The 14,991-nt window shown below is 40.1% G+C and overlaps 3 protein-coding genes across 11 annotated transcripts in view; 1 reads left to right on the forward strand and 2 right to left on the reverse strand.

Moving 5' to 3' along the window:
• Positions 1–451, reverse strand: part of emsy (EMSY transcriptional repressor, BRCA2 interacting) — a 32,217-nt gene extending 31,766 nt beyond the window's left edge. For all 6 annotated transcript variants that reach the window (XM_080435842.1, XM_080435840.1, XM_080435843.1 and 3 more), the window contains exon 1: positions 252–451. In XM_080435842.1, coding sequence (XP_080291968.1) covers positions 252–254 — 3 coding nt within the window. In that variant the 5' untranslated portion in view covers positions 255–451. The remainder of the gene's footprint in view (positions 1–251) is intronic.
• rabep1 (rabaptin, RAB GTPase binding effector protein 1) overlaps positions 1–14,991 on the forward strand; it is a 332,504-nt gene that overhangs the window by 119,674 nt on the left and 197,839 nt on the right. The gene's annotated exons all lie outside the window — the stretch shown is intronic.
• arhgef12b (Rho guanine nucleotide exchange factor (GEF) 12b) overlaps positions 1,988–14,991 on the reverse strand; it is a 69,363-nt gene continuing 56,359 nt past the window's right edge. For 3 of the 4 annotated variants that reach the window (XM_080435383.1, XM_080435381.1, XM_080435380.1), the window contains 5 exons: positions 11,166–11,450; positions 9,777–10,046; positions 6,439–6,659; positions 5,391–5,463; positions 1,988–4,409 (listed from right to left, as the gene is read on the reverse strand). In XM_080435383.1, coding sequence (XP_080291509.1) covers positions 4,393–4,409; positions 5,391–5,463; positions 6,439–6,659; positions 9,777–10,046; positions 11,166–11,450 — 866 coding nt within the window. In that variant the 3' untranslated portion in view covers positions 1,988–4,392. The remainder of the gene's footprint in view (positions 4,410–5,390; positions 5,464–6,438; positions 6,660–9,776; positions 10,047–11,165; positions 11,451–14,991) is intronic. The other variant, XM_080435382.1, reaches the window with a different exon arrangement.

Here is a 14,991-nt window from a genome sequence, read left to right on the forward strand (position 1 = left end):
TTGAAAACGTCAGAATCATAAATACGTCTACGAGGGTTGTATACTACAGCTATTGCCATGCAAATGTTGGAGAACCACTGGTTTAAACAACATTAGGAAACGAGCCCCAAAAAAAAAATCCACATGAACCAGCAACTACCAATATTTACAAGCAACTTTCACAGAAATAACAAGCCCAAAGTCGCGTATAATAAGCCGACATGGCAACACCACTGGCTGTAGCTGGATGTGATAATAATTCCATGTCTTACCATTCGCTCTCAGGACAATAACACACGTCCTGATGTCAGCTCCGTGCTCTAATATGGACGATTACATGACGATTATCACATTCTCCAAATGGTTATGATCCGTATTCAGTGTAAAAACTGTATATTTAATTCCTCGGCTGTAACATTAGTGTTGTTTTTATGTTTTTTATCTCAATCTCTCTTCTTCTGTTTGCTTCTTCTTCTTCTTCTTCTTCTGCTTCCTCCTTGATTTTCCGGCAGATTGGACGCCTGTCGGCGTGTTGCTGCCTCCCACTGTTGGTGTTAGGTACTGCTGCCCACTGTATCTAGGGAGATGGGTCTTGGATCGAAGAGAAAATCCATCCCAGCTTTCACCACCAGTCCACCACTGCACATAGATGTTCCTCAGATCGGATACAGGTGGGAACTAGGGACATCTGGGCACCTCAATATAAAATTGGCTATTTTGTACAAAAAAAAAGAAGGAAAAAAAAGATAAATGGTCTTAAGGGGAATACCACTCATTTTCAACATTGAACTATGTCTTTAATACACCTTAGAACTTTTGTGTGGAAATAAGAAAAAAGTCCCCCCCCTTCTATGTTGCCTAAAACTGGATAATTGATTGAGGTCATGTGATCAGTGACATAGGCAAGGTGTACTTTTGGCTCCTCAGCCAAAAGTACACCTTGACTTTTTTCTTATTTCCACACAACAGCTCTAAGGTGTATTAAATACATAGTTCAATGTTGAAAATGAGTGGTATTTCCCTTTAAGTAATGTAAAGTATACATGACGTGATGCACTGCTGTACAGGAACTATAGGGTAAGTACATATTCTCTGATATTTAATGACAGAAAGACGGCATGCACCTTCTTCAAATGAAACTGATGAATGATGGCCTATATTTACTGCTCCAGTACACTAATCTACACTACACACTGTTGATATGGAGTCTGTGGACATTAGTCTGGTGGACGCTACTAACATTTTGCAAAGGTCCATTATCAGTTTTGTTTATGTCTACTTTGAACTTCAGATATTAGAACTAAATACATGGGAAAGCAATAAATTACAGGGTGTAACAGAATAAGGAAGGCACTGGAGCAACAGACGATTGACTTACTGACTTTTTTTGTATTATTAAAGGTGCAAAGGCAACTACATCTTCATCAGGTTCATCAGATGTAACAACATGGAAACGTTGTCCCACTTGTAACGTGTACCTTACACCTTTAATAATAAAAAAAAGGCAGTAAGTCAATCTGTGTTGCTCCAGTGCCTTCTTTTCATCTGTTGCCACTGTCCTGCTCCAGTGATGCACCGGACATGCCAAACTTCACCTGGTTGATATGCGGTGGAACTCCCTTTCTTCCAGTTTGAGAGAGAGGCGCTTCGAGGCGTTGTGAGCTTGTAGATCGGCTATTTTTGGCAAAGAGGTTTGGTGTAGAAGGAAGTATTGACGGTTCAAGTGGTTAAATGTCTGAAAATACACATTAATCGAACATACACTGAGGATAGTGCTGTCAAAGTCTATGAAGCTGTCTAAGAAATCTATGAAAATGTATAATTTACAACACAATTTTATACAATATGTAGTGGGGTCCCTGCTTCATCTCTCTCTCAGCCAAGGGGTCCTTGGCCTGAAAACGTTGAAGACCCCTGCTCTAGGGCACTTTAGCAGGGTTGGGCGCGCGCACACACACACACACACACACACACACACATTTTGAGACAATGAAATGGTATTCCAAAAAATGTTCAAAGTTAGTTTAATAACATTTGAACACCATATTCATCCATTTAGTTTGGGGGTTTGGCCCATCACCAACATGAAATCTATGAAAATAAAATGACAAATGGCGCAATTGTTCCCTTCATTTAAAATCTATTCATGTTAAAAACAGCCAGTGAACACATTGTAGCTCAATGCAATATAAAATAAAATATCTAGGCAAAAAATAATAAACCTGATTAATATTTCTGAGCTACCTTGACCTCTGCTTTAACCCTTTAATTAGTCTCTGTTAAAACATTACATGATGATTTTATGTATAAAGTAAGGAAAAACTGCAATACTACGGAAGTGTGCGGCTTTCTCTTAGTTTAAGAGATAGTGTACATTTTACATTTTTCCTATACATAAAGTATATAGTCCATAATAATACTTTGTGTTTATACATTTCTTTCAGTGCTTTTTGATAAGTTTGAATTCATTTAAAAAATGCTATAAACCAAGGCAGATTTTCAGATGTTGCCTCGCAGACCTTTAAACTTCTGTCAGGCTAATCTTTAAAGCGATCTTTGATTTCAGTCCAGTCATGAAAATGAAGAAGTTCTGTGCTCTCACCCAAGAAGCTTACCGAGGCGTAAGCTTGATTCTTTCTTTTACAGTTTGCACCTAGTACTGCAAAGAATGATGTATTACTTACAAGTTTGTTATTAAGTGAAAAGTTCTAATTGCCTTTCATATAGAATGAAGAAATTGCAATGACACTGGGAGACTCACTGTCACAGGAAAAGTGGAAAAGGAAATACACTAATAATCTCCCCACTTGCACCAAAAGCTTTGAAGTATAATACAACTTTGTTTATCCAGACCAACCTGGGAAGGGAGGCTACTTGGAAAAAAGGTGGATATCATGTGATCTAGCAGTCCACTGATCCTCAATGTGGGGTCCAGGGATCTTTAGGGGTTCTTGAGGGGGTTCCAGGGGGTCCCCAGCTAAATGGTTGATAGTTACAGTAGAACCAAATTGACCCTTATGGATCTGTAACTGAGAGTTACAGTTGGGGTCCCAGAGATTTGTAAAAAATAAAATATGGGGGTCCCATGGCCTAATGCATATCAAATTGGGGGTTCTTGAAATGAAAAAGGTCAAGAATCACTGATTTACTGTTTTGTATAGCCTCACTCTTTAGTCGATATACCCCCACATCTGCAGTTGGGGGTATTTCAGTAGGTGGACTGCATCAAATCAACATTTATGGTGATAGCGAGAAGAAAGTCTGCAGCAATGTCCTGTGGCCAAAATATTGACACCACCGTTGGTTACACTACACAATTTAATTGTATATTAAAACCACTTCTACCCTACTACTGTATATTCTCCAGGGGTCTATACTTGGTCCCCTCCTTTCCCCCCCTCTACAAAACAAATCTTTTCGCCGGAAAAAAACCGCGGTTTGTAGATCTACTGTCTTCGCCAAATGGGATGCTAGGGTTCATGTGGTTAACTGCATGTTAAAAAGGACATCCAAAATGTGTATGCACACGCATTTCGTGTGGTCTATACAGTGTGCTTAACTCTTACAGCCTTATAGTGTAATAAAGCCATTAGTCGCGTGTGACAATGAGAAAATTCCATCAAATTCTTCCTTTTTTCTGCACAGACCAGCCCGGTCAGTCATATAAACATGTTCTATTGCATCTATATAGACCAAAACGGCTGTGTTAATACCAAAATTCCATTAGGTAAAATGCAGAGTCTTGCAAACATAATCATCACATTCCTTCTATGCATGGTATTTAGTCGTGATCCTGGCCAGGACATGTTACTTGGTTGCAGATACCCTCTGCATACTTTTTTTCCTCCTTTTTTGCCTATCCCATTTTCCTGGTCTGCAGGCAGGTTGTCTGTGTGCAGTGTCTTGGGTATCACTACCTCATGTTACTTGTCAGTGGTACATGATTGAGTGCAAATGTGATTCCATTTTGTGTTCAGATTGCATGTGCATTAGCATAATGTCACCCTATGTTTTTAAGTGTATTAAATCTTGTAAATGATGAATCAAAGTAAAAGGAAAAACAAACAAACATACAGTATGACATTGAGCATAACCACTTAAACCCCACCATCGGTATTATGGGGAAAGCTTTCGGTGAAAATAGCTGTGAGCTTGCCGATCGGCTATTTTCACTGAAAGCTTTCCCCACAATAACAGACAACCAAAAAAGATACTAGTATTGAGCCCTGGGGGACTCCGGTTACCCCCATATGGGGTTTAAGTGGTTAAATGCCACTTTAAGCTGCCACTATTAAATTGACAGCAGTATAGCAGTATAACAGCATAGGTGGGTGAAGAGGGGAGGGGCTGGAGCAGTTCTGCATCCACATTCCTCTGACACTTGGCTTGGATGACCTGGCAAGATGGAACACGTCAGCACTGGATCGTATCTGAAGAGAACCAGAAAGTTTTGTCATTTTAGAGTGATGGATCTCGGCTGCAACAGTTAATTGAACTAATCGATTTAACCCATTAAGACCCGATTCCACCGATTCCACAAATGCCTTCTAAAATCAGTAGTACTTTTTCGTGCCAAAGACCCCCAAAATGTATTTGACCGCAGACCCCCATCTGAAAATGTTTTGTGCCTGGGACTGCCAGAAGAGAAGATTTGTGATTTTTTTTTTTACAAACACTTCAAAAATAGCAGATGTATAAGCTCGCAGCGCGGTACAAAGTGGCACGCTGTGAGCTTGTATATGTACTATTTTTGAGAACCACAGTTCTAAACCAATGTTCTAAATCCTAAGAGTTTGCAGAAAAAATTATGTTGCTATATACATAGCTAAAATCTAAAATGACACAGATGCTTTCCCAGTTTTAATAGTTAAGCAATTATAAAAAACCTGTGTCTGTTTGTCTGTCTGTAACAAACAGGCATAACTCAGGCGGCGTCCAACTGAACGGCCTCAAACTGCCGTATGTCCCATATGTGGTGCTGAGTGTCAATTTGATCGGCCCAACGGTTCCCAAGAACCGAAAAACCACGTATCTGTATGTCTACGGGTCTGTGGAGGACGCAACAAATCAAGTGTTTGTGAGGGGTGTGCACCTGCTTCCCTGATTGGCCAACCCGACGCGTCGATTTTCACGGATTGGCCAAGCTGTTTCTGCCACTGCACCAATGTGTTTCTGTCGACACCGGCTTCCCTGATTGGCTAACCCGGGCCATCGTTAAATTTGCGCCACACTTGTACCGCTTCGCCAATGTAAGTGGTGGCATGTAAGAAAATGTGATAAGCCTAAGACTCCAACAAGTCAGAGAACATGTACAACGTATTGCACAAATAGGTGGGTGCCTGAGTAGCCCGAAGGGCACTGGTCTAGTAATAATAATAATAATCATTTACAAGTAACTGACTGACACATACCATTACCCTCATCTGAGTCGGTGGCAGTCTCTTCCCTTATTGGCCGCAGTTGATTGTACTTAGTCTCCACTTCCTGAGAGAAAATAATTTTACGTATGAGCGGAAGGATACATACAGTAGAATGAACAGGCACAGCATAGAGTGAAGGACAAAAACAAATCTAAAAATGGATAATAGGTAAATATATCAGTTGGTGGCAAAAAGGTCTCAGTCATAGGTGCCTGAGTTGCTCATGAGAAGCTAAAAGATTGTACCGTAATTAAACTGTAATTGGATTAAAAGTTGTAATTAAACTATAATTAGATTACGACTTTGAGGTTCCTTAGCAGTGATAGGCTATATTGACCTCATTTACATTTCATGTGATCATTAACAACATGAACCCTGGCGTACTTATTCTGGGGAAAAGAGATTTGGTGTAGAGGAAAAAAAGGAGCGGACCAAGTATAGAGCCCTGAGAGACCCCGGTCAAGTAGATACGGTAAGCAGTGGTGGAAAAAGTACAACATTTTTATACTTCAGTAAATGTATCGATACTGCAATGTAGAAATACTCTGTTACAAGTAAAAGTCCAGAATTAAAAATGTACTTGAGTAAAAGTACTAAAGTATTGGTATAAAAATGTACTTAAAGTACCAAAAGTTAAAGTAGTTATTATGCAGAATGTCCCATTTCAAGTTTTCAAATGTATAAAAATCTTTTGAAAATAGCAAATCTACAAGCTCAGGTAGAAGTGGTTAATGCATGTTATGTAATATAATCTAAATCTTTTAACTAGCAAAAAGATAACTAGTAACTAAAGTTTCCAAATAAATGTAGTGGAGTAAAAGTACAATATTTGGATCCGAGGTGTAGTGGAGTAGAAGTAAAAGTATTGGAAATTGGAAATACTCACGTAAAGTACAAATACCTCAAAATTGTACTGAAGTACAGTACTTAAGTAAATGTACTTAGCTACTTAACACCACTGGGTTTAAGTGGATACAAAAAAAATAGGTGGAAACAAATGAACAAACAAAGAATGAGGCAGAACACCAGAAGGTTCTACCTTCAAATGTTGCAGGTTGGCCTGTAGGAGGCGCAGGTGAGTCATGATCTGCCGGTTGAGGTCAGGTCCGCCGCCCTCAGTAGTCTGTGAGGCGGAGGAAAGCAGCTTCTTCAGGTCGATCTCAGAGTCCCCCTCAGAGTCCCACTGGGCCCCTCCGACGCCATCGTCGTCAGTGTTGCTCTCTTCACACCCACCAGGGTAATCCAGCACCACGTAGTTACCTAAGATATAGATAGAGATCTTTATTGATCGCCGTGGTTTATTCACCCATTAAAGGGATATTTCACTTTTAAAAAAAAGGCGTAATTTTATCGTCTACTCTGGCTTTTGGAAGCAGACAGTTCTTAAGTTGCTTGATTCAGTATTTAGATATTTGATATTCATTTTATCAGACACGCCCCCTTCCTATACAAACCCATTGTAACTTCAAACTCCATTTTAACCATGTTAGATTTATTGAAAACACCCATCCTTGGTTCTGGTGACTCACCCTGCCCTCCTAATACGTGAGGCGGCCATGTTTTTTTCGATTACTTTTTTCATTTTTTTTTATTGTATTTAGTTTTTTCCACTTTCCAAAAAAAAAAAAAAAAGTAAAAAACACGGTTTCCTCACGTATTAGAAGGACAACATCAGTCACCAGAACCAAGGACAGGTGTTTCCGATGAATGTAAGTTACAATGGGTTTGTATAGGAAGGGGGCATGTCTGCTAAAATGAATATCAAATATCTAAATACTGAATAAAGCAACTTAAAAACTGTCCGGGGTGCTCCCAAAAGCCTGAGTAGATGATAAAATGACCCAGAATTAGTTTGAAAGTGAAATATCCCTTAAGGGCACGGTCACACCGCACTTTTATTTTACCTATGAGGCAGAATCTGCCAATGCTTTGTCAATGCAAATGCGTGGATTCATGGTCTTGCGCATCTTTCACTCGAATCCACGCATTTGCATTGACAAAGCATTGGTAGATTCCGCCCCATAGGTAAAATAAAAGTGCGGTGTGACCGTGCCCTAAGACCGGGAACGCATCTGTGTCATTTTAAGATTTATTTTGGCTATTTAAAAATAGCAGATGTACAAGCTCATCTCGCAAACCGCTAGACGTAATCAGCATCACATTTCTTGTGCATACTGCCATTAGGCTTAGGAAGTACCTCTACGTATTTTCTCACTTGTTGTTTCCATTAACTTATTCTTCCACCACTGTGTACCTCTGCAGTCTGCTGTGAGTTAAACACTGTTCACATTATAATAGTCGTTAACTTCTGTGCTGTTTGGTGGTTTGTTTGTATGTCTGTTCTGTACAACAGACATACCGGGCACAGTGAAAAGACCATACCAGTGGTCTGGCAAGTTGAGTCCGTTGACTATGACTCAGTCAACTCCACATTACTGCAGGCCATTTTCCAAAGCATACTGTGGTTAGGTTGACTTTTGAGGAGGCCGCTGGATTCTATTCATTTCGGTACGAATAGACTTACAGGGACTTTAAACTTGCTTGAGATAGGCAGAACGCATTTTATTGTTTCTTATTTATTGTGTTTTATGTTTATTAATGATTAAGATAAGATGCTCTGAGGAAGGCTCATAGCCGAAACGCGTAAGCGTTCATTTATTGGTGTGTGCCAATACAAAAGTGGAAATGTGAGTACTTTGTCCTACATTTATTTGAAATTTTGGATGTGCTAACTTTTGGGGATTTTTTAAATTCCTACTTTTTATATGGTTATTAATGTATTATTATTTTCTCTGTTTTTGCTAATCTGTAAACCACTTTGTAACTGTTTTGAAAGGTGTATAAATAATAAATAACATAAATAATGCCTGGCACCATTTCTTTCTACTCGCTCTGTGTCTAAAAGGTGCGCTGTGGACACTTCCGAAACCTTACTCCAATGACATCATTGATGGGGATTCAAAGCCATTTAAACTACAGCCTTTCTTTTCTTGGAAAGTTAGCACACTGAAATAGACACCATTGCACTTGCATTCGTAAAAAAAAAGAGTTTGCACACTGAAATAGAAGCCATTGCACTTGCGTTAATAAAAAAAACGTTTTTCAGTCATTTGAAATTACTACCGATGATGTCATTGGAGGAAACCGAAGCTGTCATTAAAGTAAGGATTCTGAACTCTCCGCAGCCCGCGTCTGAAAAGCAGTGCAAGTAGACAGAATGGTACTCTCTTATAATAATAAGCATTAGTGAGGACCAAAATATATGAAGTTAAGTTTGGAAACGGGTGAAGTGCTGCTTTAAGTAAATTGTAAAATTGTTATAGACAGACAGTCTATATTTCCCAAATTGAAACGCACGTATTCAGTCTGACCGGCGATAAAAATCGTGACGCATTGTGAGCTTGTAGATCGGCTATTTTCAAATGGCGGAAATGTATATACTGTAGGGCTGAAGTGTTTAATGCATGTTTTGTAATAATCAAAATCTCAAAGTAAATAGTAACTAAAGTTTTCATATAATTGTAGTGGACTAAAAGTACAATATTTGCCTCTGAGATGTACAGTAGTGGAGTAGAAGTAAAAGTACTGAAAACTGGAAATACTCCAATAGTGGAGTAGAAGTAAAAGTACTGAAAACTGGAAGTAAAAGTACCTCAAAATTGTACTTAACTCATTGGCCGCCATTATCGCATTAACGCGATCTAATAAATAGCGCGCTTGGCCGCCAGGATCGCGTTAATGCGATCTATGGTCTTTATTGATCTTTATGCTCTGATCACGCTATTCTGTTATGAATCAGGCTAAGTTTCAGGTTCCACTTACTTCAACCACCACTGCATCCGGTTCCATGACTTGGGTTCCGTTTTCGGTTTTACATTTTTCCCCCAGTCATTTTCGACCATAATAGGGAAACAAACGGTTTTTCACACGCTATGAAAAACGATCGGAGACCTCCCCTCCTATAATCTATGGTCTGGGTGACGAACAGTCATCCCCGTTGTGTATCACAAAGTAATTTTCGCCGATAACAGAATCTGAGACATTTCACTTCCGGTGTTTCACTGTGTGAGTGGGTCTGGGAGGGGGCGAGTGTGTCAGCGAGCCGATCAAGCTTGGTATGTGCTGCTCTCTAGTGGTGGAACGATCAAAACGATTCAAGTGTCAAGCTAGACTTTCTATATGTGAATTAAATAACAAAATAACGAAACAAAAAAACACGAAAATCGCTGGCAAGGGCTGCTATGAACGAGGTTTTAACTCTGGCAGTCAATGAGTTAAGTACAGTACTTGAGTAAATGTACTTAGTTACTTCACACCACTGATTCCCACCTAGCAAATGCAACCCTCACGATGATTGAATAATTTCAAGCCTCTCACCACAGCTTTCAGTTGCTACAGAGATCCCTGTGTGGCCGGTTGGGAGTTCTGGTCCCTCCGTCTCTTTAGACATGTTGCTCGTCTCGAATGCGTCACCGTCGGGTAACGCGGAACACGTCCCTTTTGCCATGGTGGTGGGGCTGTTCTCGTGGTTCCCCAACGAGACGGTCCTCAGCAGGCACCCAGTGGTGGTCCTGCTGGCGGTCTCCTCCTTCCCAGCATCCTCTCTGCTTTTCATGTGGTCGAGCAGTACCTGCTTCAGAATCGCCACTGCGAGACACGACAGAATGCGTCATTAATATGCATTCTAGAATGTACAGTACATTCCCCAGCTAAATGATGGAGAGTTGGTAACCAAATGGACCCTTATAGATCTTTAACTCTTGAGAGCGTAAAATGAAACCAAAGTTTCATTTTACGCTTTCAAGAGTTACAGTACATTATTGTTAAACATCTGCATTACTTAATTTACAAGAGGTCTACACAATTAGAGAATGTAGAAGAATTGTTATTTTGATCAACGTTTGTCTGTCATCTCTCCTATTGGTACCAACATCAATACAGCATTGGAATTATGGACAAAATCAACAACAAAATATTCCAAGTTTTGGGTCTGAGAGTCTAAATCTCATCAAACGGTGGTCCGTGGCTCAAATGCCGAATACATAATGGACCTTGATATGAAAAAGGTTAAAGAGACGTACAGTACTGTACATCAGTAACGCTGTGATGTTAGCGATGAGGTTGCAACATGTTGCTTTGGAAAATGTTAATGTAAAAGAAGCTAGCCAGGGTGTAACTGTAAAGTTTACATGCTATTATGGCTATTATTGAACAATGTAACAACGTTTTTTTTGGGGAAGAAACATTGAACATTTGTTTGCCTATATTGACATGCCAGATTTCATATTCCCTCGTGATTGGCTAAGATTAGCATCTAAAGTTTGCAGGGAGTGGCTCGTTTTGATGCCTCTAATCATGAACGCAGCGTCCAATTGCCGTGAAACTTCACATTGGCCTGTTATAGCACCACCTGGAGGCCGATTTATGCAAAACGATTTCTTTGCTATTACTCCCACAGATTTTGTCCAAACATCACACAAATCGGTACACATTATATCCATGTCAGATTATTCATAATTCAACCTGATTGGCTAAGATTGACTTCTACTACCTGGCCTGGCGGAGACCTGTGCGCCGAGGAGCACATTTTTCTAGTTTCTGTTCTTTAAAAAGGCACATATCTTGGAATATGTCTAGTTATTAGAATTGACAGATTAACACAACACATGCAAAACGCTTCAAAGGAATGATTTCCATAGCGTAATTATTCCCAGTAATTAAAGTAAAGATGGCTACAGATTCAGCTGTAATAAAGTAGGAATTTACATGTCCTCAGGGCCTCTTCTGCTCTGGTAGCGGGCATGTCAAAGGCATCGGGCTCTTGGTCGTTGGCAGTTATGCCCTCCTGTGTCGTTTCCTGAAGGAAGGTCAGGCCGTCAGGCAGCTCGCCATCAAGGAAGGCCTGGAGTTCTGCTTCATCCACCTCCTCTTCCCCCTCCTCTTCTCTCTCTGCCAGGGCTGACTCCTCTTCCTCGTCGTCTCCTTCAAAGGGGTTGCTGTTCGTTGGTGGAGCTTGCAGGCCTGGAGAAGGAGGGCTATCTGTGGGGATACCTAGAAAATGGTGTAACCATTACAGTATATATATAATGAAGACAACTCTCCTACCCGGATACTACCGTCAGGAGAAGGCGTGCTCTACTCAAGGGGATCTTGAGGAGTAGTCTCTTGAGATTAACTGGGTGCAGATTCTTGATAATACATATAATGAAGGAACATCCGCACTCTCTTCAGTTATATTCTTGATTTATTCTTTAAGGGTGAACAGCCGCAGCAAACAGGTCTATCTAGAGAAACGGACGCGTTTCGGCACGTCGGCCTTCCTCAGCGTTTCAAACTAGAATACATCAAACAGGATGTGACATATAAAGCTATGCGATAGTGTACTGCTGATTCTCATTGGTGAATACAATTCACTTGCAATTCATTGTACTATTCATGTTTACATTAAGCATTACACATAGTATTTGTTTAGTAAAAATATTCTTAAAGTTTCCACAAACTCCACAACCAGAACAAAAAATTCATAGAAAACATTTCATAAAAAACAATTCAATAATAATTCTTCATTCAATCCCTTAGGGAACTAAGGAACTAAAGTATTTAATGCATGGATCCAGTAAGCCTCCCTTTGTAATAGAACCCGGTCTCTGTCCCCACCTCTTCTCAGTGGGTTGACTACTTCTAAACCTTGAAATCTTAGTGTACATATGTCATGTTTAACCATATTATAGTGCCTGGCAACTGGAGACTCATCTTTATTTCTAATATTACTCTTTGTGCTCTGTGATTCTGGTTTTCAATTCTCTTTTGGTCTTTCCCACATAGCAAAAACCACAAGGGCATTTTAAAAGGTTTAGAAGTAGTCAACCCACTGAGAAGAGGTGGGGACAGAGACCGGGTTCTATTACAAAGGGAGGCTTACTGGATCCATGCATTAAATACTGAGTTTCCTAAGGGATTGAATGATTTTTATTTTTTACGTTTTGTTTATTAGTTTATTTATTTTTTGCATACTCACAAGTAATACAGTAATTACTGAAGCAAATAAACAGAGTATCTCCAAAGGATCAAAATAATTAAGTTACAGGATAGACAAATCTCAAGTATGAAAAAAGATAAATTGAATAGGATATAAACAGGAATGAATTGTTTTTTATGAAATGTTTTCTATGAATTGTTTGTTCTGGTTGTGGAAACTTTAAGAATATTTTTACTAAACAAATACTATGTGTAATGCTTAATGTAAACATGAATAGTACAATGAATTGTAAGTGAATTGTATTCACCAATGAGAATCAGCAGTACACTATCGCATAGCTATATATGTCACATCCTGTTTGATGTATTCTATTTTGAAACGCTGAGGAAGGCCGACGTGCCGAAACGCGTCCGTTTCTCTAGATAGACCTGTTTGCTGCGGCTGTTCACCCTTAAAGAATAAATCAAGAATATAACTGAAGAGAGTGCGGATGTTCCTTTATTATAACTATTATATATATATTCAGTACTTCATCGTACAACGAACTGCAAAAATAGCTGATCTGCCCAATAATGACATGCCCAAAGTAGGTACAGTAGGTTGTAAGTGGTTAAATCTAGGAGCCAACTTAGTCCCCAGATTTAGAATTTGCAATAGTGCTTAGTTTTAGGATAGTGACGAACTAAGAAAGTATTGTAAATTAAAATAAGGGTTTTGTATTACGTAGGCCAGGGGGCTTCAAGGTGTGAGAGGTCATGGAGCAGGGGAGGCCCAGAGAGACGTGAGGGTGAAAAGGATGGGATCATCTACAGGAAGGCTGTAGTTATGCCCGCAGATTCAGATTTAACATTTGGTGTTATCTGTAATAGTTTGGCTGAAGCCAGCATACAAACAACGAAACGAGGAGCACTTCTTATTTTCGGTTTCTCCTCTTGCACACTAACGCTCATCTGTAACGTTGTGCATGCATGTGTGAGCTTAAATTTAGCAGTGGCAGAACTCGCAGCAACGAAGCAAACTTTTACTTGAGTTATACGTTGAAAGTGACTGTGAGAGTGTCTGTTACTGTCTTCGCCAGGCCGAAGGTGTGGCAGAGACTATGTTTTGCACCCTGTCTGTCCGTCGGTCTGTCTGTGAATGTGTGTGTCCGTTTGTGACCAGCTAATCTCCGGCAGCGTTGGGCCGATGACAACTGTGCACACACTCTCCCTGGATGCCAGAGCAGAACCTCTGCACTGAATTTTTCAGATCGGCCTGTTATAGCGCCACCAGGAGGTTGATTTGCATGACTGCTCCGTTTTGAACAAAATGCCACAAATCATGAACACAGTGTGGGATTTCCATGAAATTTTACACACACATTCCCACTAGGTCGAGGAGGTAATGCCACTTGAAAATGTTCAAATCAGCTTCATGGTGGCCCTATAACATGCTGATTCGTGTTTTTACCTATAACTGCACCGAGCTGAGTAAAACTTTGTACGCGCACTCCCTAGAGGCCAAGGACAAACCTCTGCCCTGCATTTTTCACATCTAACTTTTTATAGCGCCACCAGGAGGCAGACTTATGTAAAACAATTTTTTTGATATTACTCCTTCAGATTTTATCCAAATTTCACACGAATCGGAAGAATCTTCATATTCATAATCCATCTTGATTGGCTAAGATTGATCTAAAGTTTGCAGGAGTGGCCCGTTTTGAACAAAATGCTTCAAATCATGAACGCAGAGTCCGATTGCGGTGAAACTTTGCACACACATTTGCACTACATTGAGGAACAAATGCCACTATTTTGACATTGCCCTATTATAGCGCCACCAGGAGGCCGCTTTTTGCAAAACACATTTTATGATATTACTCCTACAGATTTTGTCGAAACATCACGCAAATCGGTACACATTATCTCTATAGTCATGTGATTCAAGACGGATTTGTCAGATTCTTCATATTCCATCAACATTGCTGGCCCACAATAACCTACACTTTTTCTAGTTTTCAATGAGACTGCGTTTGAGTAGTTTAGTAGTCATGTAGCACATTTTGGCAATTAAATAGAGCCTCATGTCTAGCAAAGACAGTAATGTCATTGGAGGGCACATTGTTTGAGTTTTGTCTGAAGGGAGGCCCACTGTCTCAACCAAAACACTAATGTAGGCTATAAAACCACACACACACACACACACACACACACACACACACACACACACACACACACACACACACACACACACACACACACACACACACACACACACACACACACACACACACACACACACACACACACACACACACACACACACACACACACACACACACACCAGCTTAAAGGAACACTTCCTTTTTTCAATACTGTATTTTTCCATACAGTGTCTCCATATACAGTATGGGTCTTCACTAATGCTCACTATGGGGACGGTACCATGTCTGTCTACACGCTCTGTGACGATGACATCATCAGCATGGATTTCAAGTTAATGGAAACTAAGGCCTTTCTACTCCTGGATAGTTAGCATGCAAAAATAGTAGCCACAGTTATAGCGTTCATTAAAAAAAAAAATCAGTTACGTTTTTCAGTTATCCAGAACCATTACTGAGGAACCATATGAAGT

The sequence above is a fragment of the Gymnoscopelus braueri genome, assembly GCF_963280865.1.
Source record: "Gymnoscopelus braueri genome assembly, chromosome: 8".
Classification (NCBI taxonomy): domain Eukaryota; kingdom Metazoa; phylum Chordata; class Actinopteri; order Myctophiformes; family Myctophidae; genus Gymnoscopelus; species Gymnoscopelus braueri.